The sequence below is a fragment of the Anopheles maculipalpis genome, chromosome 2RL (genome assembly GCF_943734695.1).
Source record: "Anopheles maculipalpis chromosome 2RL, idAnoMacuDA_375_x, whole genome shotgun sequence".
NCBI lineage: Eukaryota > Metazoa > Arthropoda > Insecta > Diptera > Culicidae > Anopheles > Anopheles maculipalpis.
The window spans coordinates 12,185,536-12,209,456 of record NC_064871.1 but is presented as its reverse complement, the minus strand read 5'-3'; the positions used below and the strand labels follow the sequence as shown (position 1 = coordinate 12,209,456).

The window sequence follows — 23,921 nt, the reverse complement described above, 5'->3', positions numbered from 1 at the left end:
GTGCCATTCGTTTCGTTTGATGGAATGTTCACGTGTTATTCTCGTGCTGGCCAGTTTGTTGATTCTTTGTTGGTGTGTTGGGTTGACTCTATTTTTATCTTTCTTTTTGGTGTATTTGTGGTATAAAGCTGTTATGGTTGAATGTCCCTGCAAGTAATACGATAAAGATGAGCATGCTTACACTTAAAGTCGGAAGCACGCGTCAAAGTCCTAACGAGAAGGAGAGTTTGTGTGGATGCTGGACAACAGCGATTGCTAACTAGCAAGTTTGTGTAAAAAGCAAGCAGCAATTAGTCCTCGATGTGTCAAAACATATGAAAAAAAAAAAACGCGGCTTAAGTCATCAGAGACCCCACTTCTTCTTGGTGTAATGACCTACTAGGCAATGACGGGCATCGAATGACTCACTAGACTTGTTTATACCACTTAGTTGCATAGTGCTCTCTACAGGGTAACGATCCGAATGGGATTCGCATCTCGGTCCTGTCCCGTGTGAAGACCGAAGCCTCTGACACCATGTGGCCCCTATGCTATAGACCTTACCTCTCCTATAGCCTGTCGCCTGCACCACCGGGCCATCCTATATTCATTTTAATTAGCATTATTGTTTACGCACAATAATATTTTTATTCTTGTCATCCAACAAGTTGTACGCAACAAATGATCGACTGGGACCGACGTCTAAGTATTTGTTAATTGGATATTGCTTTGGGAGTTAGACACATTGTATAAAATAGAAGAAGAAAAAAAAACCACGTGAAATAGAACGAATCCTACTCAACAAAAAGACACACAAAAGTGCAGTTTTTGCTACATATTTAGCAAAAGGAAAAATCAGAAAATCCGCATCAACCCTGCATTAACAATTATATGTATTAGTACATTCGCTCTAACGCTGTAGTTAGCTAATTTTTCGTGATAGAATACAATCCTCAAAAAGGAATTTAAAAATAATTTAGTAATATGAATACTAATACTAATTGAAGAGCACTATACAATGACTTGTAATTAGATCCATCATACAGTGACGGAAATTAAAATCAGTATCCGACTTTCAAACTACTGCTTTCGATATTTCTACTAACCATAATTTCACCAAAATTTGTTACAATGACCATCAGCATCAGCTCCGCGTACGAAGAGACTGTCGTTTTTGAAATAAATAAAAAAATTAATAATTTTCTTCAAAAACTTCCAAACTATCACCACTTTAAGGTTCAGTTTGACCAGTCTGTCAGTGCCCTGTCCGCAATCTGGAGCATGACCTTTTAAATTCTCCCCCAAAAAATCACTTGCATACATCCAATTTCATACACATTCCAACAGGCAGGTCGAAAGAAGAAAAAATAAAATGCAGCAATACAAATCCCATTACATTTCCCACCCCGGATTTTGCCATGGTGTGCTTCAGGGCACATTTTGGAGCAGTTCTTTTTTTTTTTTTTTGCTCCTTAAATGTTAGTAACGGTGACCTACGCAAACCATTTGATTAAGTAAAATCTATCACCGTGCCCGATCCGCTGTCATTAGTTATATCGCTCGATTACGCCACGGTGTTGTCCTTTCGCCGGCTACACGCCTGTCCGGGATAGCAAAAAGGGCTAAAATCGTCCCCGGGTGTATCGAGAGTCAACGATGAGGTTGTTAGGGCAAATTCCTTAATTAAATAGTAACACACAGCGAAAGGATGCTTGGAAAGGTGCCAAAAGAAAAAAATGCTTGGTTTTGGCTTGCAAGAGGCTCAGATATTTTTTTCCCCCAGTTTGCTGGCTGGTGCTGCGCTCAGCGTTTTTTTTTCATTGGCCTGACAGTTTGTTGCGCCTCCATTTGTCACCTCATCGGACATTGGGATAGCCGGGGCCGGGAGCGCCCGGGAACGTATGTGTGTGCGGGATGGCGTTCTTTCCCCGTTTCCATTTGACCGACGGATGGACTAAATCTAAATCAATCAATATTCAATGACTTATCGTACGACACGGGTCGCAACAAGGGGATGAGAATGGCGTGGAAACCCGTTGTGGGTAGTGTTGCGGATGCGGGGAGATACCGCGTTCGTGTCCGGCAGACAATTCATCCGAAAGCCATTTGTTTCAATAAAAATAAAGCTCGCGCGAGGAAGAACTCTGCATGCGAAGCTGTAGCACGGCTCAATAGCGGAGGGCAACGGAATTGCCATTTAGATGGACACACACTGAATCGGTCCGGCGGGCAGGAAGTGATTGGTGAGGTTTGGTGTGACTTTTCGTGGCGAAGTTCGGACACCCAAGACGTGTGACGATCGATAGACAATAGGGGTTGTACAGGAGAGGAGTGTGTCTCCCAGGCGAAGCAAACACTAAATCGTATATATTAAAGCAAATAAGTCAAATTCATTCCGGAAGCTTGATGATGGTGGTGTCCATCGTGGGCAAACGGTGGCATCACTTCGATCGAGTCCCAAATTCGATTAGGATGACTTTAAGGGCGATTTTTTTCGCTTTTGCCTTTGCCTGCTACAACGAAATATGTTGCCGTTTGGGTTTTTTTCGCACCGCTAACGGTACACCGGGAGATACTCGCCAGCAAATTCGATTGCGGCCGATGCAGGAATTTGATTTTCTCATCCAATCTGTGTTCGATTTGGTGCTTACGGGTGCGGTGGATTGATGCATGCCTTTTTTTTTGGTTGGTACATTGGTCTGCAACTGCAATGCAACTGTTTGATTTGGTACGGTTAAATGTGAAGTTTGTAGCACATACGGCGAGAGCCTTCGGAATGTCTGATCGAGCCCAATCAGAATCACGCAACAGAGGCAAGGGAGTTGATGCACCTTTGATGGGTCTGGTTGGACTTATTGGTTGTCTTTTGAATACCACACATTCAATAACTCGACGGATGGCAATTTTATCGTTCCGAAACGAGATTCACTGCCGACTGCCGAAAGAAGCAACAAAAATCCACCTGCACTCTCTTGTGCGACAGCGTGTATCATCATCATTCTGCTCCGTTTACTCGATGGATAAATTTATTTGTTCTACTACCGACATCGGGAAGCTGAAGTCTCGAACCTTTTTACGCCCACCAGAGCATCCAGCAGTAGCAGTGCTGGAACGTTACGTGGATGTGTTTGAAGTGAGCTTTTTTTTTTTTTGCCTGGTGTAGATTGAAGCCATCTAAACGATACCGGTTAACTGTCCAGAGAGACCCATCGCCGGACGGTAACTGACCAAATCAAGTCCAACGTTTGAACTGTGGGTAGTTCATGGTCAGTGTTGGTTGTTGGTTTAGCTTCGGCAAATCTAACCACCGTTAGAAGCGGTTTTCCTTTTAAGTGGCGAGCGATCGTGGTTAGATTTGCATGAGTAAAAAGATGCACGCAGAAGAAGGACATTTGTAAATTTAGATTTTGGAAACCTATGAAGTTGGGAGGTAGTTTTCGGTTGAAAAGGAGTGCTTTGCATTAGTTAGGACGGAAACAAACTTCGTTACAGATTTAAAGCTCTTTAATGGACACTTAATTAGTGTTTGATGTTATAAAACACTCATTATTGGTACATCAACTGTCAAACTACTTGCGACTGTTTCACGGTTTGACAGAAACCAGTTTGAATTTTCAAATTTACAGGCTGAAGTCATCATTGATCCCAATATTAGATTGTTCCTACAGCACATGCGATACATAAATTTTCTTCTTCTTCTTCGTCTTCTTCTTGCTTGAACAACCTTCTAGTACACGCCGGTCATCGCAATGGTTTACTAGACTAGCTGATACCACTTAGTTGGATAGTGAGTCCTCACTACGGAGGAACGTTCAGGATGGGATTTGAATCCCGATCTTCCCAAGTGAAGACCGGCGCCGTTTCAGCTTCTACTCTACGCTTCTACTTGTACTTAATATAAATATGCATTTGTTCTTCAAATTCTTAATGAATGTCTCAATCTCCATTGTAGCATGTAAGGATCTCAATTATGAGAGTGGGCTGAATATTTCTGGACAACATTCTTGGCGTGCTAGCCATTTTTACAGTTGAAAGGTTTGGACACTCGCACAAAAAGATCACAAGCTTTGGTTAATTGTTCAAGCGAAAGATATAAAGTACAAAAGTCATATAACACAAAAATCAGCAAAAGTATCTTTTCGATAAGAGAAATCAATATGCAACAAGATACCCTTGCTCACATCAAACACAACCTTTGTGTTGAAAAATTTGCACAGTGGTGAGATGTACGTACATCAGAAGTGTAACACACACACGCACACACGTGGTAGCTCTTCTTCCGGCTATCTCGTTTGAACGAGCGACAATGTTCATCAATGCAACAAATAAGTCATTTTTTTCAAATTCGTTTGCAGGATCTCTTATTTTCGTTTAAAAGTGTTCACTCAAACTGACTCCAAACTGCTGTGCTGCCTTGTGCGGGATGTTAGAGGTGGTGCCGTAGTACTAGGCGTCGGTCAATTAGCACCTTCGTCCATCCAGTTGCCGTCTGATAAGCTACCCTGCGCTGTCGACCGGTGCGCCACAATCTCCCGCATCTGGACCTTTTTGCGAAGAGATTTGCTCTAGTTTTACCGATCTTGTTGTGTTCGGTTAAAGAAAAAAACATATATTATTGGTGTTGCTAACGTCACAGTCTCCAACGGAGGTGCGTTCTTCATCCTCCCTTATTTTTCATGGTCGTTTATTTTAATAGCACATTTTACGGACTTTGACTTATTTTACAGATCTTGCTAAATTTCTCAGTTCTCACTCAAATCTTCATAAAATCCACCCGCTTCTCACCACCATAAAGCGACCAATCATTTCGTGGCCGATCGTGCAAGACGCCATCGAAAGCAGTGTGCCCGCACATAAATGGATTTGTGGCGTACCCGGTTTCTGTGCCGTTCACTACGGGGTGGTGCGACACACGAGGGTGGACCACCACCTCCTGCACACATTTGCATATTCAATTGTGTCCTCCGATGTATACTACTCGCTCGCGAAGTGGACGGTTTTTTTTTTACTGCGGACCACCACCGGTCACCAATACGGGCAACAAATGATTGTCGTAAAAGAAAAATTTACTGACAACTTGACGTTTTATTAGAATTCACATTACGATCTCTCCCTGACCTCCAAACCGGTGGTGATGGGAATATTACCTCGGGGCGGGGCGGCACGACATAACAGATGCCCGCTAAAGTGAAACATAATTTATTAACTTCCGACTTCTGGCGAAATCCCCTGTAAACGAAGCCCTTTAGGGAACGCCGTACTTCGTATTGCTCATTTCACCGAGGCGAAAGTAATAATCCCATTTGGGGTGTGAGGAAGTAGGAACAGAGCAGCGAGTTCGAGATAATTGAAATGGAACAATAAATGCAAAAACACAAAATGAAGATATAAAATAGAATAAAGATGCACGGGTGGAGTGGTATGGTGGCACGCAGCGTTATTAAGAAGCGATTCGCCACGGCACATCAAACGTCTGGGCCGTGCCTAAATCCCTCGTAACAGTTTATCACTCATTAATTTTTGACAGGGATTTACACGTCCTCCCCGTCGTCCTCTTTCGTTACTTGTCTCTTGGGGAGGCGTTTGCATTCTTAGTAAGGGCCAGTTGGCCGTAATGATTGGGGCATGTGATGTGTGGCAGAAAGATAAGAGGAAAAAAGTCGATACAATAAAGGAGAGACGCTCCATTTCCGCCGTGTCATCGTACTTGGGGGCGCACGCGTTGGCCGCACATACACCCCCGGGTGAAGTGTCATCGAGGGCCTCTCTGCTTCGTTTACGAAAAGCTGGGCCTTATAAACCATCATACATCAACATTCTCCCTCCGACCACATTGGCCAGGATGAAAGCGGACTTTAGCTGAAAGAAAGTAATGCGGTCTATATAAGCCTGCCTGCTCCCGAACATAAGCTGGAGGGGTGGGGAGGTGACAAAAAAAAGTGTAAAAGAATACCTTGGCTGAGCGAGCACACGAGCATCCCGTAGCGTACCGAGGGAAGCCTCCAATCTGTCACAACATATCATTATTTCATCTGTCAATAGATGACAACAAAAGAAACTGATAAGTACTAACCGGTGGAGGGCGAGTCGGAGGGCGAGTCGCCAACTGGACACGGATGGGTGGATGAGGAGATGGTACGCGGAGCACAACCCGGATGGGGCAAACATTAAACCCTCCAAACGCGCACCGACTTCATTTTTTGCTGCCTCTTCTTGCCAACGGTGTGATGCGCGCACTTTAACACGATAATGACACGGTAGTCGATCCACTTTAATGTGTCGTTGATGGTATGACATTATCGACAGCCCGGGACAGATTTGACAGATAGGCTGGTTGACAGCCCAAGTAAGCAGCTTCCCGGTTTTTTTTTTTTGCTAGCTTCCCGTCCATCTTTGCACTGCTGGAGTATTTGTGATGTGCTTCCACCCCCTAAAACAAAAAAAAAAGGTAAACAATTACCACAAACATGTACGCTTCGGTACACTCAACAGCAGGAAGAGCTGGAATTTTATTTGCACAAGGCAAGGTTGGGATATCTGGATAAGAGGAAGTTCTCTATAGTTCCTGGTGCTTGTTCTAGATTGGGAGGGAAAATCGGTTAAATCTTTTAATCGAATTTTCAGCTTACAAGCGCTCCCATATGTCTAGTTCGAACGAGCGAACGATTCTCCGGTCCGATGTAGCGCTTATTACGAGAAATATTTATCGTCCATCACCGGCGTAGGTGAGTCAATTTGCTGAGAGTAAACCTATCCCTCAGTGGATAAGAACTTGTGCCATTTTTTCCTTAGCGAAGTAATCCCTTCATGTGTGCAGTAGATGACCAGTAGGTTCTGAAGGGTACTAAAAAAAAGGAGGAATTATAATGTAATCGCTTCCTCCTATCATCCATAAGGTGGGATGGCTAACCGTTATCGGTTCGCTAATCGATCGCTGAAGGATAGACCGAATGGGGGTGTCCAGGTTGATACACCACCAATTGAGGATGATGCAATTGAGAAGTTTGATTAGATTTTTTTTAACCCCGCTTTAACTCGTTTAAAAACCGCGGGGCATTATACATATAGGACACTTTATGCTGGTTGGTGCCGTGACCAGGATTCCTGGTAGCTGAAAATGAGATTATGCCTTGTAGAGTTTCCATATTTTTGCTTCTTTTGCAATACAACCTCGAGAGGTTTTTTGGTGCAGCAGTTTTAGCTTTCTTTGATTTAATTTTACTCGTAGCTGGATAGTTGAGACGAGATTCGATACGTGGTTGTGACGTGTGTAGACTTTCGCCGCTGCCACATCGACTAAAGGATTTCTTCGTAGAGTTTTTTCCCGTTCTTATCGTTTAATTTCCTGTCATTGGATTTGCAATCTATAAACATATGAAAACTTCATGTTTTGGTGAAGACCCTCTTGACAGCTTTATTATTAATTTTGTAAAATTTCATAAACTCCATAAACACACAGACCCGTCTCCATCTTCTCAATCCATCATGTACAGTTGCACAGTTAACACCTTCAGTTTTTAGTGCAGTTTCTGTGTACCTTCCCATACCGCCATAACTGCACCAAAGGTGAATCTTTACCTTTTGCACCGGCACAGCGCTACCCTTAGTGAAAACTTTCTTTGCAAACTTTTGCCTTTATACAACTGTTTCTACCAACTATCCGCCCAGGTAGGGATTAGTCTAGCTTTTTCTTTACGACCAAAATGCAAACGTGAACTATATTTCCCCTGGTGGGTATGACGCACGGGTGTGAGTGTACGATGGTAAAAGACACACCAGCATAAACTAATTCAATATTGGGTAAGTTTTTGCTGCACTCACCGAACGCAGAGGTGAAGGCTAACCCGGCGTGTGATAGTGGATGAGCTGCTCATGCATATGATAATTTGATATTTCAAATGTAAAATCGCTCGTATATGCGTGTGGCTGTGGGGATAGTTGGAAGCGAAAATACCTGGTGAGGTGGTTGGGATGCTTTCAGCCGACGACTGCTCGAAGCGCGTGGAGTAAATTTTTGTGTGCACCCATGGCTTCGGTTTCGGGTGTGTTTGTTCTTGTCCGGGCTTGTTTTTTAACCGAACGATCCTCTGTAAGGGAGAAAGACATCATCAGGAACTGGGCAGGAGGAAAAGTAAATAAAAATGTCTGTCTGACATTCATGGTCAAAGGAATGCTTTTTGAGGAGGAAAAGAAAGGTTGTCGGTCAGCTGTAGAAAACTGTAACATTTGCTTGTAATGTATATGGCCACTTTGGGGTGTGTTTTTGTACCAACCAGTTGTGGTTGATCTTTGCCATCCATCGATGGTTCGAGGAATGGTACTCACTATCAACATTAGACCGGTTCGTCCAGCGTCATCAAACTAGTATACTACCATCAAGTTCAGAGTTTGTCAAATCGGTCTTCTCGTTCCATGTGCTTTGTGCGCGTATGTGGAGAAATTTTATATACGGCCCATCGTTTGGATCAACGCGATTTATTGCTTCGGTGCCTGCAGTTGACCGTACGTTAAACTCGACTTTCCAACTACCATTAAAGTAAGACATTGGCGTTTGAAAAATGTGTATCAAAATCGTACAAAGCGTGGAACATGGGGTAAGCGAAAAAAAAAAACGTCTAGAATGAATTTCATCTTACCATCTTGAAGGGTGTGGTGCCGGGATGCCTATCAATCGCGCCATCGGTCAGTCAAACGTAAGTGTGCCCGTCGGCTTGGCAACCGCATTTATAATAGGCTTTTTAAGAAGCGAAATACACTACCGGACGATCGATGATGCCTCGGAACAGTGGAACAGGTAGAAAAGCAATTTGGTCATATTGGATGGAAAATGTTCTTCAAAATTGTTGTATCTTGAACCATTTACTGATAGATGGAAATGTTGGTGTCGTGACCAGGATACGAAGTCTAGATAAATTAGAATTCGAACAGTTGAGTTATTTTTAAATTTAGAGCTCCATGACCAGGATAAAACTCTATTCAAAAATTTATTGATTTGGTGCCGTGACCAGGATAATATTTTAAGATCTTATTGTAATATTCTTCTTATACCTTTTTATGGAGAGACACATGAACACAGTAATATTATAAGGCGTAGATTTTTACAGCTACTTTGTTCAAGATTGAAGATTTTTATATCTGCTCTGTCATATTTTGCCCGGTGTGCCATTATAATTAGAATTCATTTCACGGCAAAGCCACTGTTGTAAGCATCCTGAAACACCACGTCATGGTAATGCGAAGCATACATTTTTCTCTCGTAAGTATCGATTTTGTGCAAGTGATTATTCATAATTTCTTTTTAAAAAATGTTTCTTTCCATGTTTAACATAATAAAAAAAACTGTAATGTCATCACCAGCAGTCCTGTTTGAGCGGGACATTATGGAGGCGATTTTCTTTCCCCCAGACAAAAGAGCAATACTTACTGAAGCGTATCAGCTAGAGCAATATGTCCTTTTCGTCCATTTTGCTTATCGTTGAAGTGAATAATGTTTTAAAAATTAAAATATAATGAAAGTAGCTCAAAAAAAAAAAAAATACAACAAAAACGACTACTTCCCACAAGACGTTCGGGTGACGCTGGCATGAACCTCCAAACCCCGATGGACGGTTTTGTGGCGATCTAGATGATGATGATACGTTTCGTGGAAAATTAATCATGGCTTCATAAACCACAAAGTTATGGTGGTTTTACGCCACTTTGCATTGGTATGTAACACAAGCACCGGGAATGAGATGGGCCTGTCAGTGTTTGGCCTGATAACTTCATCACTGTACCGGGGATGGTACACGACGAATGGGGCGACGGCATGTACCAACTGTGCATCCACCGATTGACCTTGGTGGCCCACCAACCCTGGTTGTGCGTTGGAGTGGTGTGGCCTTTGATCCGATTGTGTAAATCTCGACAATCCGCTAAGTTGTGACAATTGTGTTGAGGGTTCTCGCTCCGAGAAGTGTTTATGAGTTGTAATGAAAGCATCGGGACGAAGCATCCGTCCTCCGAAGCTCTGTCATCTCTGGAGTAAGGGCGGGGGAAAAAAGACGGCAGCGATGGCAATGATCCTTTCTAACGAATGGAACCGCTGTCGATTGCGCTTCATTCGCAAAAGGAATGTTTATGGGACGGGCCGTTTCTTGGGAAACCAGTGGCAAAAGCAAGAATGTAAAAATCTCTTCCATTTGAGGAAGGAACGCTGATAAGCTTCTCGGGAAAGTATAAAAAGGGGACCCGTAAAACATTTCGCCCTTATACTGCGTCGTGTGAATTCCTGTGGGAGGAACCACAGCCTTCAAAGAGTGCTGTAGAATTCATAGATGTAGAGCAAAAAATTATTAAACTAACAACATGCAAACTTCTTAGGTTAATCGTTAAAAATCTCTACAACATTCTCAAGACATTCCGGGGCGGAAAAAGAAAATGGGAGATTTTTTATTTGCAGTCGTGAACACAGTACAACACGTGGTTGTGGCGCGCGTGTATGGAAATGCCGAGAATGCTCGGAATGCGACAGCGTGTCGGCAAACGCGTATCGAATTCAGTTTTTCTTCCACTTTTTTATTTTGGTGCCATTCCTGTATCTATTCTCACATGAAGGCAGGATGTCGTTCTGCGAGATGTGTGGTCCTTCCTCGTCGATAGTTTTCCATCCACAAACGCTTCGTGTTCCATTTTTCCTCCGAGTTTATATGTGTGTAAGGACAGGACGCACGCAACGGGGGTACTTGCGAATCATCAGGAGCAGTTTTGAATTTACCAATATCCGTATCTGTTGGATGGCAAAAAGAGGACCAGGAACTCCCAGAGAAATAGTGTGGTCTTCTGTATGTCTCATGCCGATTCGCTCCACAGGAGTACCTTTCACTCGTAGGACATTTTTTTTGGCTTGTCTCTCGTCCCCAATGTTCTGCCTCCATGCCTTTTTGTCCGAAGGATGCTACTTTTTTCCGTCGCAACCCTTGGGTCCTCGGTTTCTCGGCGCTCATTCCCCCTGCGTAGACCTTGGTGTGGCCACCCACCCAAGAGAGATTGAAGATTGGAGGCGCCACCTAGACGTTGAGTTTCAGATTAATGGATCATTTTTCTTCTCCACACCACTGCGCTACTATCCCCCCTTCGAATTTTCCCAACCCACCTTCGTGCGGGTACGCGACACGACCTGCCTTGGTGCCTGTGGGGAGCATTCTTTCTACTTTTTATTCTTCTTTTTTTAGGGGGATAATGCGTGTGTGTGTGTGTGTGTGTTTGTGGCTGGGTGTGGAACATCGAACTTTTTCGCCTTCGATCAACTACTGGGTTTAGCGCGCCGTTTGAAACTATGTGTCTACCTCCTGCCTTTTATTCCTTGCGTTTGCTAGACATGGGTGCTGCAAGGTGAGGAGGGGATGGAAAAGGTTCACTCCGTGTGGGGGTTGATATACGTGAGAAAGTGTCCCTTTTTTGCGGTTCTTCGTTGCGTCAAGACTGGCTTCCGGGTTGAGCTTCAGGCAGAGAAAGAGAGTGAAAAAAGTATAGAAAAGAAAGGAGAATTTTTTTTTTTCAAGAATAAAAAGACGGAACTAGCTGGTGGAAAAAGATGTGTAGAAAAGACCCACCCACCCAGCCACTAGTAGATGCTTCTGGCGTCAGCATCCCTGCCTCTAAATGGAACTCTCGTTGCGTCTGTCCCTATCTACTTATAAAGATACACACACACACAGGCGCATCTTGAAATAACTTCTTCACGACGGAGAAGACAGGGAAAGTTTTCGATAGTGGCAATTCAATCTCTCGCTTTACCCGAAGCCCTTTTCTTCGTAATGTGGCCGGGGCCGCCGGGTTGGTTTTGCTTTCTTCGTCCTTTATACTTTTTTGTTGTTGTTCCTCTTTTCCTTCCAGTTCAGTTCCGCGTTCCTTGGTGGTGGGAAGCGTGCGTACATCGCATGTGTGTTGTGTTTGCGGGTTGGGGGAATAAATTTATAGATATATCGATAAATTGTTCCGTTTTTGCTTACCACGACCGAATCGTTAGGGGTTTTCCGGCTGCTAAGGTGGAAAATTGCAATCGCCAAACCTCGGACCATTGTTTGTGGTGTGAGCGGTCTTAGCTCACTCTTTAAGTGGCCTTTTCAATGAAATGATTTGTTAAAAAATAGCTAAGACAAGTAAACAAGTCGATCAAAAGGAAGTATTGCGAAAATGAGGTACAATTTTTATTTATCTTGGCGTACGGGAGCTGCTAGGATTTGCATTTAATCGAAAAAAATTATATTCAATTCGCTGCTGGATTTTTTTCGCAAAGCTTCTGTACAATTAATGTTAACAGTTTTATACCAACGGCATAATGTGTACAGCCCTCGCTTCCTACTCGTTCATTATTGACATACTGCAGCATCGAAGGAAAAAAGTTTTACCTTAGTTCATGCCCTTGGTTCGAAGCCGACTTCGACTATCCTATCACTAATTTGAAGCTTTTTATTTAGCATATATAGAAAAACCAAAAGTTTTATTTTATCCTGTCAACATAATCCTCAGTATATTCCGATTGTGTAGTATGTAGTGGCACCAGTTGCGTACATGAAGCGACCAGAATTTGCCAAGGTTCTGGACGAGGTATTAACTTCCAGAGACATCTTCTTTGTAGCTTAACGACATTCGAGGTCAATTATACGATACCACGTAGTTTGGACAGTCAGTACTCACACTAGGGGGATTTGTCCGGATGGTGAACCCTGGTCCTGACGTCTAAAATCCGGAATCTTCTAAAGAGCAAAAATAGGGAAAAAGCAGCGATTTTGCATAAAGGAACTCTTTGTATGCTAATAAATTTCACTTACCAAAAGATTTTTAAACCAATTCCGATCTCTTTTTACAAAACTACATTTTTCAACCTGTGTTAACACCTCCTACACAAACCACATGAAATTCCAATCCGTTGTCTACGCTCTAAAAGCGTATGGAATTCTCGAGCCTCCCTCGTTTAATACTGTCAGAAGAGAATTTGTTCCACCTACTGTCATAGACGTAATTCTCGGGGCATGTCTCACCTACCAATTCCATATACACCCCTACAACGTCGCGCAGGTGTCGCGCCAGTAGTATGTCTGTCTAACGATTTGCTCCGAACAGTCGCATTCGAAATTCTACCATCCCAAAAAACCTGGTGGCCTGCTTTTGCTTCGTAAAAACTGGTGGAAAATCGCCACGGTGTCGTGCTTTTTTTTTTGCCTTCAAACGCCGGTAGGTTAAAGGGCGTCACCTGTTAGGGCCAACAGAAAAAAAAAATCGAACTGAACAATTTAAACGATGAAGGTGACCTTCCCATTCTCGGAATGCGATCCTTACTCAAGGACACACACACACCCCTGCTGTGAGGCCTGCTTGAGGGGGGTGGTGCCAACAATCAAAGGATTTGATTGTGATTTCGATAAAAAAATCCCCTTTTCCTGTTGCTACATGTTGCTGGGAAATGGGAAGGACGCCTCCCCACTTGACTCACTGCTTGCGTATTGTGGTGCGAGCTTGGCGGAAATTCTTCTGCAGGAACACACAGATATCCCCATTCCCATTAATGGCTATCTCTGGTTTGTCATCGGCAAACTACGTCTCTCGACGCAAACCTGCCTTCCTCCCCTTTCAGGAGAACTCCCTATCTCCCCCGTCAACCTGATCCCCAGCAAGAACAGTGGCGGCGCCTCTCACGATGGGAATTTCAACAGCTGCCATCTCCTGGCGTATTCATAAATAAAAATCGCGATCGTTCGAGATATGACCCGCGCCCTCGCACGGAATGACACAAATTATAAGTTCCTCCAGCGCCCTACTGACAATCCCAAAACATTGCTCCTGAGTTTGTGTGTGTGTGTGTGGTTATATCGCCGATAGTTTTATAACTCTATACTGTTGCTTTTTTTCCATTTCCACCCGGGAGGCCATTCGGTGCTACAAGGGCTAACGTGAAGTTTTGATGCCAGATAAAAATGTTATGTAATTTGAAGCATTGCTCACGGAGAAGGTCACAAAGAATTCTGGAAGAATATTCCCCAGTTACCATGCCATACCATGAATGTACTGGGATATAAACGTAAATTGGATAAATGAAGCATCTCTTGTCAGCTTCAGCCTTAACCTCTCTCGCCTCCAAAATAGGCTAAGAATACTCATTTCGCGCGAAACTAGTTAGGCGAAGTGGAATAAAATCTAGCGTCCGATCGATCTAGGTCGGTCATCGATGTAAGTCTCTGATGTGGATGGCCGCCTCTTTAGGGTGGAAATGGTTGGTTCGACTAGTGGTACTGCTCATAATTTCTTTTCGTGCAGCACACAACTTTCCGTCCCGTTTGCAAAGAGGTGATCTAACTTTGCTCCACTTGAAGCTCCGGATTCCTATCGGCTTATTTAATCTATATTTACAAGCGGCCGTATATCAGTGCACTGCTCGCTCCAACACGCACCGCAACGCAGGCCAAACGATTATTGGACAAAAGTTCGCAAATATTACATCGGCACGGTATACTGCTTCCCGGCCAGTTCGGTCTGCCTCCGGATTCGTCCTGCTAATTCACTTGCCGATATTCGGATGCATAAAGCATTCGTTAGTAGCTCCAATCATTTTTTTTTTTTTGCTCCCAACGGATGGAACTAAAAAGGGGAAAAAATAATAAAGAGCACACCAGCCATGAAAAAAGCGCTTACGATGACAGTACGTTATCGGAAAGAGATTGACTTTCCTTTATGGGATGGCTAAAATGCTGCCGACCTAGGTCGGCCCGGGAAGACAAACTTTTTCACCATCGATTGTGGATGTATGTTGCAGGCCGCATTTCCACATTTCCCATAGTCATAAAACCTAATCAGTGTCACTAAAAAAGTTGACACGAATGTTAAACTTCCTCACAAAGCAGCGCCACGGTTTTTCGTCGCTTTCGGTAACCTTTTTTTTCCCCCCGGAATGTTCACCGCCTGTTTTGGGGTGACTGGATGGAGCCTTCGGTGTTGTTTTTTTTTTCATTTACATTGATTTTTTTCTCTCTACCAAGAGAGAGAAAAAAAGGAATCAGTCACACTCTATATACCATCATGGCATACATACACCGCCACCACCACCACAAGCAAGGATAATTGAGCATCAGCTTATCGGAAAGGCAGGAATTGGACACTTAAGGTTGGGCTTCTTCTCTAATGCTACGATTTGATTAATGCTCGTATGTGTGTGTGTTTATTTCCATTCTCCGTGTTGCGTGAAAAGATGGTGAAGAGTAGGTTTTCTTTTCTCCCCTTTTTTTTGCCTGCTTACCCACCATTACCACGCTCCAATTGAAGTGAGTTGTCATAAAAGCGGAGATTTAATGTAACGTATTTAGTTTTTTGTTTATTGGTGGTGCTGCTGCTACTGCCCGCCGTGTGCGTATGAAACGCCCGAGGATATTATTTTACGATCAGTGATCTTGATGTTTTGGGGAAGATATTTTGCATCGAGCGATGTAAATCGCACAATGGGGTGATATAGATAAATACATTCTCGCACAAGACTCCAATTAGGTGGGTTTTATGCCGTACTAAAAGTAATCGTCTAATGTTGATGATGTTTATTTTATGCATTGATATTAATTGTATTGGAAATATAGTTGCAAATTTGGGTTGTTTCATGCTTCTTCTTCTTCTTCTTCGTCTTCCTGCATTAAAGACTGCTGGTCGTGCAGACCAACTAGTGGCTCATTGCACAGTCCTTTCTACGGGAGAACAGTCTCTTTCACTATCCTTGTAGTAGTAAATCTAGACGTCCCAGATCTTGTTCTGCAGACTTGCTACAGATTTCGTCGGCAGCTACCAAGCGGGGTTTGTTCGAGGCAAATCCACCACCGACCAAATCTTCACTCTTCGGCAGATCCTCCAGAAGTGCCGAGAGCACAATGCTGTCCGAATCGTTCGAATCTCACAGGGGTCTGAGGCAAGGGGACGGACTCTCCTGTCTACTGTTCAATATAGCATTGGAAGGTGTCATACGAAGCGCGGAGCTAGACAACGATATCCGTGGCACGATTCTCTACTCTTCAATTTCTTGGCTTCGCCGATGACATTGACATCGTTGGCAAGACGACAGCGAAGGTGTGTGGGGCGTACACCCTTGTGAAACGTGAAGCAGCAAGAATTGGATTGATGATCAATGCGACGAAGACGAAATACCTGCTTGCCGGAGGCTCTAATCGTGATAGAGCCCGAGTGGGAAGCAGTGTGTTAGTCGACGGCGACAACCTCGAGGTAGTAGAGGAGTTCTGCTATCTTGGGACTGTCGTAACTTCGGATAACGATGTCAGCAGCGAAATCCGGAGACGCATTGTTCAGGGGAATCGTGCCTACTACGGCCATCACCGTCGGCTGAGATCCAGAAGACTTCGAGAACGCACGAAATGTGAGATATTTCGCACACTGTTTCGCCCGGTGGTCCTATATGGCCACGAGTCTTGGACCATCCGAGAGGAGTATTCAAACGCTCTTGGCTTGTTTGAGCGTCGCGTGTGTTCGAGCAGAAGGATGAACCACGAGCTTGCTGAGCTATACGGAGAACCGGGCATCCTGACGATAATAGACCGGCAGGATACGATGGCTGGGGTATGTTATGAGGATGCCAGACTTATGCCCCGACAAGAAGGCATTCGTCAGCGACTCCCAGCCCAGTTCGGCACGAGGCGTCGGGGAGCACAGCGAGTTCGTTGGCTGGATCAGGGTAAAGGAGACCTGTCGGAGATCGAGTGCCTACATGGATGGGAAGCTGCAGCCAGGGATCGAGTTTCCTGGAGATCTATTGTTGACCGGGTCATGTCGCGACAACGTGCTCTTTAAAAGAGCAGACCAACATGATGATGATGATGATGATGATGTAGTAAATCTAGTAAAGGACGCCACTAATGAAGGCAACAGCAATAGTGGGTCTCGATTTCGTACAACATTTTACGTTATTTCGTTATTTTTAACATTGATTTATTGTAGGCCAACAAAGCTAGTATCGAGAGTAAAATCAAAGAGTAAAACCTCAAACAGATTTTTTCAATTTTAACTAGTTAAAGTGTATATCACATTGATATGCATTTTACGCAATTACACGGCTTTATGTGAATAGCAATTTTAAATTTAAGATATGTTTAGCATCAACCTTCAAATGCTTGTGAATGTGTTTACCTGTTTCGGTTTAACTGCTAGCAATTGCTTGCCTGTTTCACAGAAGCCTACCAAAAAAATTTATATTTTTGGGCTGAAGTCATCGTAGACATTATAGGTTTTGCTTACCCGTACTATCGAGTCAAAGGGATTGAATTTCGAAAACTGGCGGATCGGACGGAGCACAACTGGTCATGATCGCCACTGTAGTTGCAGGGGCACTGATCGGTGACATATATCACTTGGCCGAAAGGAATCTTTCAGAAAATTTTTTGAAGACGGACCGGCGACGAAAATCTCTGACGAGTCCTTGGGAATCGCCCAAGAGAGGCATCACTGCAAAAGATATCTTGGAAGGCTTAAATGCCTTATTTGCAATGAAGTATGTGGTAAAACGATTTTACACCAACATACTGACAGGTATTGGAAGATATGTTAATGAGGACATTACGGTATTTCAGTTATGTTTCTGCAAAAATTGTGTTTTTGAAAAACTGGCAATCCTATCTTACAAAGAGATTGGAGACCTACAAAAAATAACATTTAATAATTGCAAAATTAAATAAATCCGATACGAAAGAGGGATATTTTGGGATAAGCCGAATAACTTTAATTTAGCTCTTTTAAGCTAAAAAAGTTGTATATAATTTTATTTTTGGGAACTACCAGATAGGAGACTCTTGATTATTTATAGTTGCTTCATTTAGAAGACGCACAACCATGATCGTGTCATAAGTTTAATTATTTTCCATTCCAATTGTTGCCCACTAATTTTAGCCAATTGTAATCTCTTTGTCGGTTCGTGATGTGAGTCAGATGGTACTTTTTTTTCACTATCTCTCGTTACCATCACCCTCCGCGAATGGCGAATTATTCGAGTCATTAAATGTGTATCAACTTCAAATGTTCGGGATTTCCCCCGCCAGGGCAGAATGGTGGACGAAAATCGCGTGAGGCAAGGAGAATAAGTAGTCGCGGAACCACATTATGCTCATTAGTTGTGCTCAATTGCACCGAGGGATAGCCAACACAGTAGCAAAAAAAAAAAAATGCGTAGACGTTTGCAAGAGCAAACCTTCGAGCGCAAATGATAAATAGAAGTTTCCTGCACTAAGGAAACCACACGGTCAGGAATGTACATAGACAAGATGCGGTTCGTTTCCAGCTGGAGCTTATGCTTGTCATGCTGAGATTTTGAACTTCATGCAGCGAGCACAGGAGCTTACCCGATGCCAATTGCGGCTGTACTTTATATTCATTAGAGAAATCAAAGGCAGGGAAAGATTTGATTTGTGTGATACTTCCCGTCCAAATGGATAGTGGGCAAAGCAAAAATCCTTGTTAATGAAATAATTATTGCTGCTGCTTACACACGAATGTCCAAAGTGCTGAGACGTCCGGTGGGTTTGGGGAGCAAGATTGGCAGCGAGACTAATGGAATTAATTCCTGCGGACAGACAGAAGGCTTGCATTGTAATAAACTTGCGTTACGTCAAGTCACACAAGCCAGTGCCGCCGCCTGTGTGCATCGATCTTCGCAAAGTTGTGGCGAAAAAGGGGTTTCCGTTTCGCGATGTTCCTTCCTGCTGCTGTTCTTTCGGTCGCACGCTCCGGTCGCTGTCGACGGCGACAACATACTTTCTCCTGCGCTCTCTTCCAGCACCCACCACCATCACCACCCACCACCCTGTTCATCCTTCACACATCTCGCGTTCGATTAAAAAGTTTTATGCAGAATGCGATATTGGCTGCGGGTGAGGTGTGTACCGTAAGACTGTGGCGGTCGACGAAGACGAGCGAACAGCAGTGCTGACTTCTTTTAAATCAGACGGTGCGCCAAAAAGGCGCCATCAGCTAACCCGTTCCCTAAACGGAAGTGGTTCAGTTAGGGAAAGACGGTACAAGGTGTAAGGCACTGTAGTCGCGCGAGATTCTTTCCCGAAAGTCCGGGACCGAACCGAAGATAATAACGGGGTTGCAGGATGGAAGGATGAAAGGGGAAAAAACGAACAGATCGCCGATATGCTGGGATAGAGTGGTTCGGTGCTGCTGAAACGGTGAAGTGCGCCAATCTTTTGCTCAACTTTTTCGGATCACTTTAACCGAGCGCCGATGGGTTTAGCTAAGAGATATTGGGGTTGGTAGTAGCGATTGGAAGTTTAAAAAAAAAACTTGCAATGGAGATCTGTATAGTTGGACGTTAAAAGGATGAAAAGAAAATATTCAGAATAATTATTTAAATTCTTCAACCTAGTAATGACTTATTCTTGACAATACGGCATTGGACCGTCATAATCAAAACAATAATGACTTATTCTTTTGTTTTTTTTACCTATTTGTTAAGCATTTGCTTATTTGCTTTTCTGTATTGTTTTTTCTTAGACTTTACATTATTTTCACATTTCTGGTTATTGAAATAATTGAAAATTTCGTTTTCATTTTTTTTTCCAATATATTTTTATAATTCACAAGAGTTTGGCTTAGGCGAATGTTTCAAATGGATATGTGAAGCATTCGGATTCCCCTAATTGAATGCAAAATTCCACTATACGATAGTAAAGTTCCACAAAAAAGAAGTTCCAGTTTCGTTTTAAAAATTCCACTGAAAACTTCCATTGTATCGATCGACACGTTGTATCAGGTTTGAATTTTCGGAATATAATGTATGACCATTTTAACGTAAAATATCCCACTATCAGGCGTATCCTTCGATTAGAACTCTTTCCTTTTTTGCAGCGATGACGCGGGAATAGTGTCTGTTTTCAAAAAACTACCTCTTAACCTCGCTTTAGACAAAATCTGCCGAAACGTGCCACCGCAACGGTGAAAGGATATATCATAGAGGAATTTCACATTCGCTTCGACGATTTTTCCTTCCCTTCCATTTACCGAACCAACCACTTAAACGGCTTACATAATGCTACGGGCTTGCTTTCGGGCAGGAGCGATAGAGACAGCATTAAAGCGCGATTTAATGAAGTTATATCCTTTTAATATAGTCTGATTAATGCCCCTAGCTGATAATTGAAAAGAATTGTTCTGAAAGCTTTTGGTCCAGGGTTAGTGATTTTTTCTCTCTCTCCCTCTCTCAAGCGTGTTACGAAAGGATCACTTAAAGGATGGGATTTTACAAGTTTTTCAATTTTTTCTACTTTCGGTTTTGTTCCTTTGAAATGAAACGGAGAAAATAGAGTTTTTTCTTGTCCTCGTCCTCGTTGTTGTTGGTCAGCTGACGCCGTTGTCTTGACAGAAGGATAAAGCGCTAGAGTAGTGGTGAATGGTGATGACTTTTATAAAATCTTTTTCACTTACAGTTTCTTCTCTGTCGATGCCTTTCCATTTGGCTAGAAATGGTTAGCTTTCTGCTAAATATGTTTCTCTATTTCCCTTGGCAACACATTCATCCTTGCCGATTGTACAACATTTCTATTAGCCGGAACGTTTCTTCCCCTTTCTGCAGACAGCGTCATAAGTTTTATCCTTTCATCAGCACGTCTGTTTTTTAAAAGAAAAGCACAAGAAAGATGTTTTTTTGCTGTTTTACTTTTGCCCCTTCAAGAGTGAAGTGTAAGTTTTCTTGTGCAAGTACAAGAGATAAGGTAGCAAAACTTTTCATCCACGTTTCAAAATTAATAACGCTAAAACAGACATCGATTGATTGAAAACAAGAGATAAACGACGTTCGTGGTGATGCTGTTGTGTGGACTGGACACGTTACACGAGTTGATATGGCTATAGCTTTCAGCGAGTGAATTGATCGATGTTATTTATTACTTTTTATGTTTTATGGGATGGAGTGGAATTTAATATTAATTTTGCACCATAAAAATTACAATATATTTGTACTTTTCACTTCATTTCGGACACTTCGCGTGAGAAACTGTCATAAATGAATTATTTATGTTGTGTCTGTGAGTATGAAAAGAAAGTCGTTTTTGTTTTAATTAAAATCAAATCAATGTTTTGTTGTTTTTGGAAAAAATTGAAAGTAAAACGATTATAAACACAAATAGGATTTCTTTGTTGACAGTGTTTAAAAATGTCTTGACAAAATAGAAAATTAACTCCACGGAAAATAAATCATGGAATTCAGGAAATGGTAAAAAAGTCATCCTTTACAGCAAATAGGCAAATTAGCTTCTATTCAATTACTAATTTCTGTAAGTCAACTCTTAAGAGCTCTTCTTCAATTATGTTTTTTTTCAAATAACAGTCTTGAATTATTTTTTAAAATATTCATGCAAAGTGTTTTATAATATACAGCTCTAATTTTATATTAATGTTCAGCGATGTGAGCTCAATTTTCTCAGGAAATATAATTCGAAAAATTGAGAAATATATTTCTACACAAAAATTGACATAAAATACGCGTCTGATTAAATGCTACTCGCTTTCTTTTAGTGACGAATTTAATTTGCTTGCTTTCTGGCGTTCACACGCACTCATTCGGTCACAATCCTCTATCCGTACGATTTATGTTGCCAATGGGTTGAATTATGCGGCCGTACAATTCACATTGGCAGTCGAATTTAGCGCCCGATTCCTTCCACCAGCATCGAACGATTTGAAGTCTGCAGTAGACTCCTGGTTAGAAACGTTGGAAAAGATGGGAAAAGGCGATTCGGACTGGATTGTCGGAGATTTCACCCGAAAGGAACCGTCACCTTTCGAGGACCTCAAACGAAACGGGGTGCAAATTTGAACCTTTGAGTCCCCCCGTTCTGCCGCCGCTGTGTGTGTGTGTAATTGAGCAGCACGATGCGCAGGCTTCCGGGGCATTCCGCCGCCTGACCAAGGCGCGCCAGTTGACCATCAATTATTTGACTAAAATTTATTTCCTTCCTCGGGTGCAATAAATTTTCGTTCGTCGCTTTTCGTACGAATTTTTGTTTTCTGCTCTGTTCAACATTTCGATTCCGTTGCGTCCTGCTGTGCTTTTCCCAGGGTTGAAACTACTACCCTTCTGTTTTTGGGTGGCACTGTCTTTATGCGTTCCTTTCTTTGAGCACGTTTTTCCTCACGTGTGTATGTGTTTGTATAATTCTTTTGCGTCTAATTTCGTGCTTTTTTCCTTACACTTTTTCTTTTTTTGCAGAATTCGATCCGGCACAATTTATCGCTGCACAATCGCTTCATGCGAGTACAGAACGAGGGTACGGGCAAATCGTCCTGGTGGATGCTGAACCCGGACGCTAAGCCGGGCAAATCGGTACGCCGGCGGGCCGCCTCGATGGAAACTTCCAAGTACGAGAAGCGCCGGGGTCGGGCGAAAAAGCGCGTCGAAGCGATACGGCAGCAGGCTGCCCTCGGTCTGGCCAGTAAGTATGCGTGTGGCGGCGGTGGTCGACTGTTGTCCAGCAGTTTTGAAATTCTTCGTGCTTCTTTTCCAACAGCCAACCCGCTCAACGATGCTACACCGTCACCGAGCAGTAGTGTTAGTGAAGGATTAGATCTGTTTCCAGAGAGTCCGTTGCATAGGTATGGCCCTAAGCTGCCCTGACCAATGTTAGGGGGTTCAGCGATCCGGTAATAGCCGGTTAGATGTTGTAATGTTTTTCTTTGCTAGTTTTTCTTATAAGTAGTTTAGTTACTTTTTACTAGCTAGTTTCACAATTTTTACACTGCAAGAAAATGTTACCTGAAGTAGTATTAAATCTGTGTAGAACGTATTTCTTTTTAGATAGCATTCTCAAACATTGTTCTTTTAATGCATATATTTATCATGTAGCATTTCTTGCTTTTTATGTATGAAAGTATGCGTAGTTGCTCACTTGATAGCGTAATTTTCTTACAAATTATTTGGTGATTCTAGTAAATTTTTAACTTTTTCAATGTCTATACTACTCAATCATTAGCAAACTTATTCTTAAAATTCATGAAAAGTATAATTTCTCTTGTTAACTCTTGTTACTCAACTTTTGAGAACAATTTTTTTGTGTTTTGCAATTGTTTGATATATATTTTATTATATTTTTATAGTTAATTTTATAATGTTCTACATTCTTATTTTATATTTCGTTTTCTTTATCGTTTTCTTTTCATTACTTTAACAATTTTCCGGATGTTTTTTACATTCGCTACACCTTTGCCTCCCACCATAATCTGCTCTCTCTGTGCGCGTCCGCCACATTGATGATACGATAAACGAACCTGCGAAACAATAATGCAACGATCCACCAGCGGTAACTTCCAGCTGTCGCCCGACTTCCGACAGCGTGCCTCGTCGAACGCGAGCTCATGCGGTAGGTTAAGCCCGATCCAATCGATCGTGGGCGTCGATAACGTGTGGAACTACACGCCGGTAGATGTGGCCGACCTGGCCGACAACACCGACCAGGGACAGGGTGACGAGCTGGAGCTAGATATCGGTGCGCTCGATCAGCTGGCCGGTTCGTTGGCAGACGAGCTGACACTGCAGCAGAACGATTTCTTCAAAGGGTCAGTATGGTTTCATCAATCCAACCTTTGCCGAACCGAACGGCAAACATCTTCTTTTGTTGCTCTTATCACCTATATTGCAATTTAAAAAAACCTTCATCTCTTAAAGCGTTAAAAAATGGTCCGTTCTTTGCTCAAAGGCTGCAGGACACTATGCATTGGACGATAGTTCGAGTTCCCTGATTGATAGACACATCCGTTCCGTTATGTGCATGCTTTTCTCTCTCTCTCTCTCTTTTTATGCTAGTTAATGTTGTTTAGTCGCACACCAGTATTCTCTTTCCCGTAACGTGTTGCGATCTTGTTGCAACCTCATCGTGTAGAGAGCTTGATAGCATTTGTCCGTCTTATCGCCTATTATTACACCG

General features: G+C 42.8%; 3 protein-coding genes across 4 annotated transcripts in view; 1 reads left to right on the top strand and 2 right to left on the bottom strand.

The window, feature by feature from the left end:
* LOC126560096 (uncharacterized) overlaps positions 1 to 23,921 on the bottom strand; it is a 428,080-nt gene that overhangs the window by 22,126 nt on the left and 382,033 nt on the right. The window lies entirely within an intron of this gene.
* Positions 1 to 23,921, bottom strand: part of LOC126557104 (V-type proton ATPase 116 kDa subunit a 1-like) — a 263,661-nt gene that overhangs the window by 160,902 nt on the left and 78,838 nt on the right. The gene's annotated exons all lie outside the window — the stretch shown is intronic.
* LOC126557476 (forkhead box protein O) overlaps positions 1 to 23,921 on the top strand; it is a 48,677-nt gene that overhangs the window by 21,829 nt on the left and 2,927 nt on the right. Inside the window, exons 3-5 of one of the 2 annotated variants that reach the window (XM_050213268.1) lie at positions 22,211 to 22,433; positions 22,509 to 22,593; positions 23,296 to 23,553. In XM_050213268.1, the coding sequence (XP_050069225.1) occupies positions 22,211 to 22,433; positions 22,509 to 22,593; positions 23,296 to 23,553 (566 nt within the window). Of the gene's footprint in view, positions 1 to 22,210; positions 22,594 to 23,295; positions 23,554 to 23,921 lie in introns of both variants that reach the window. The other variant, XM_050213267.1, reaches the window with a different exon arrangement.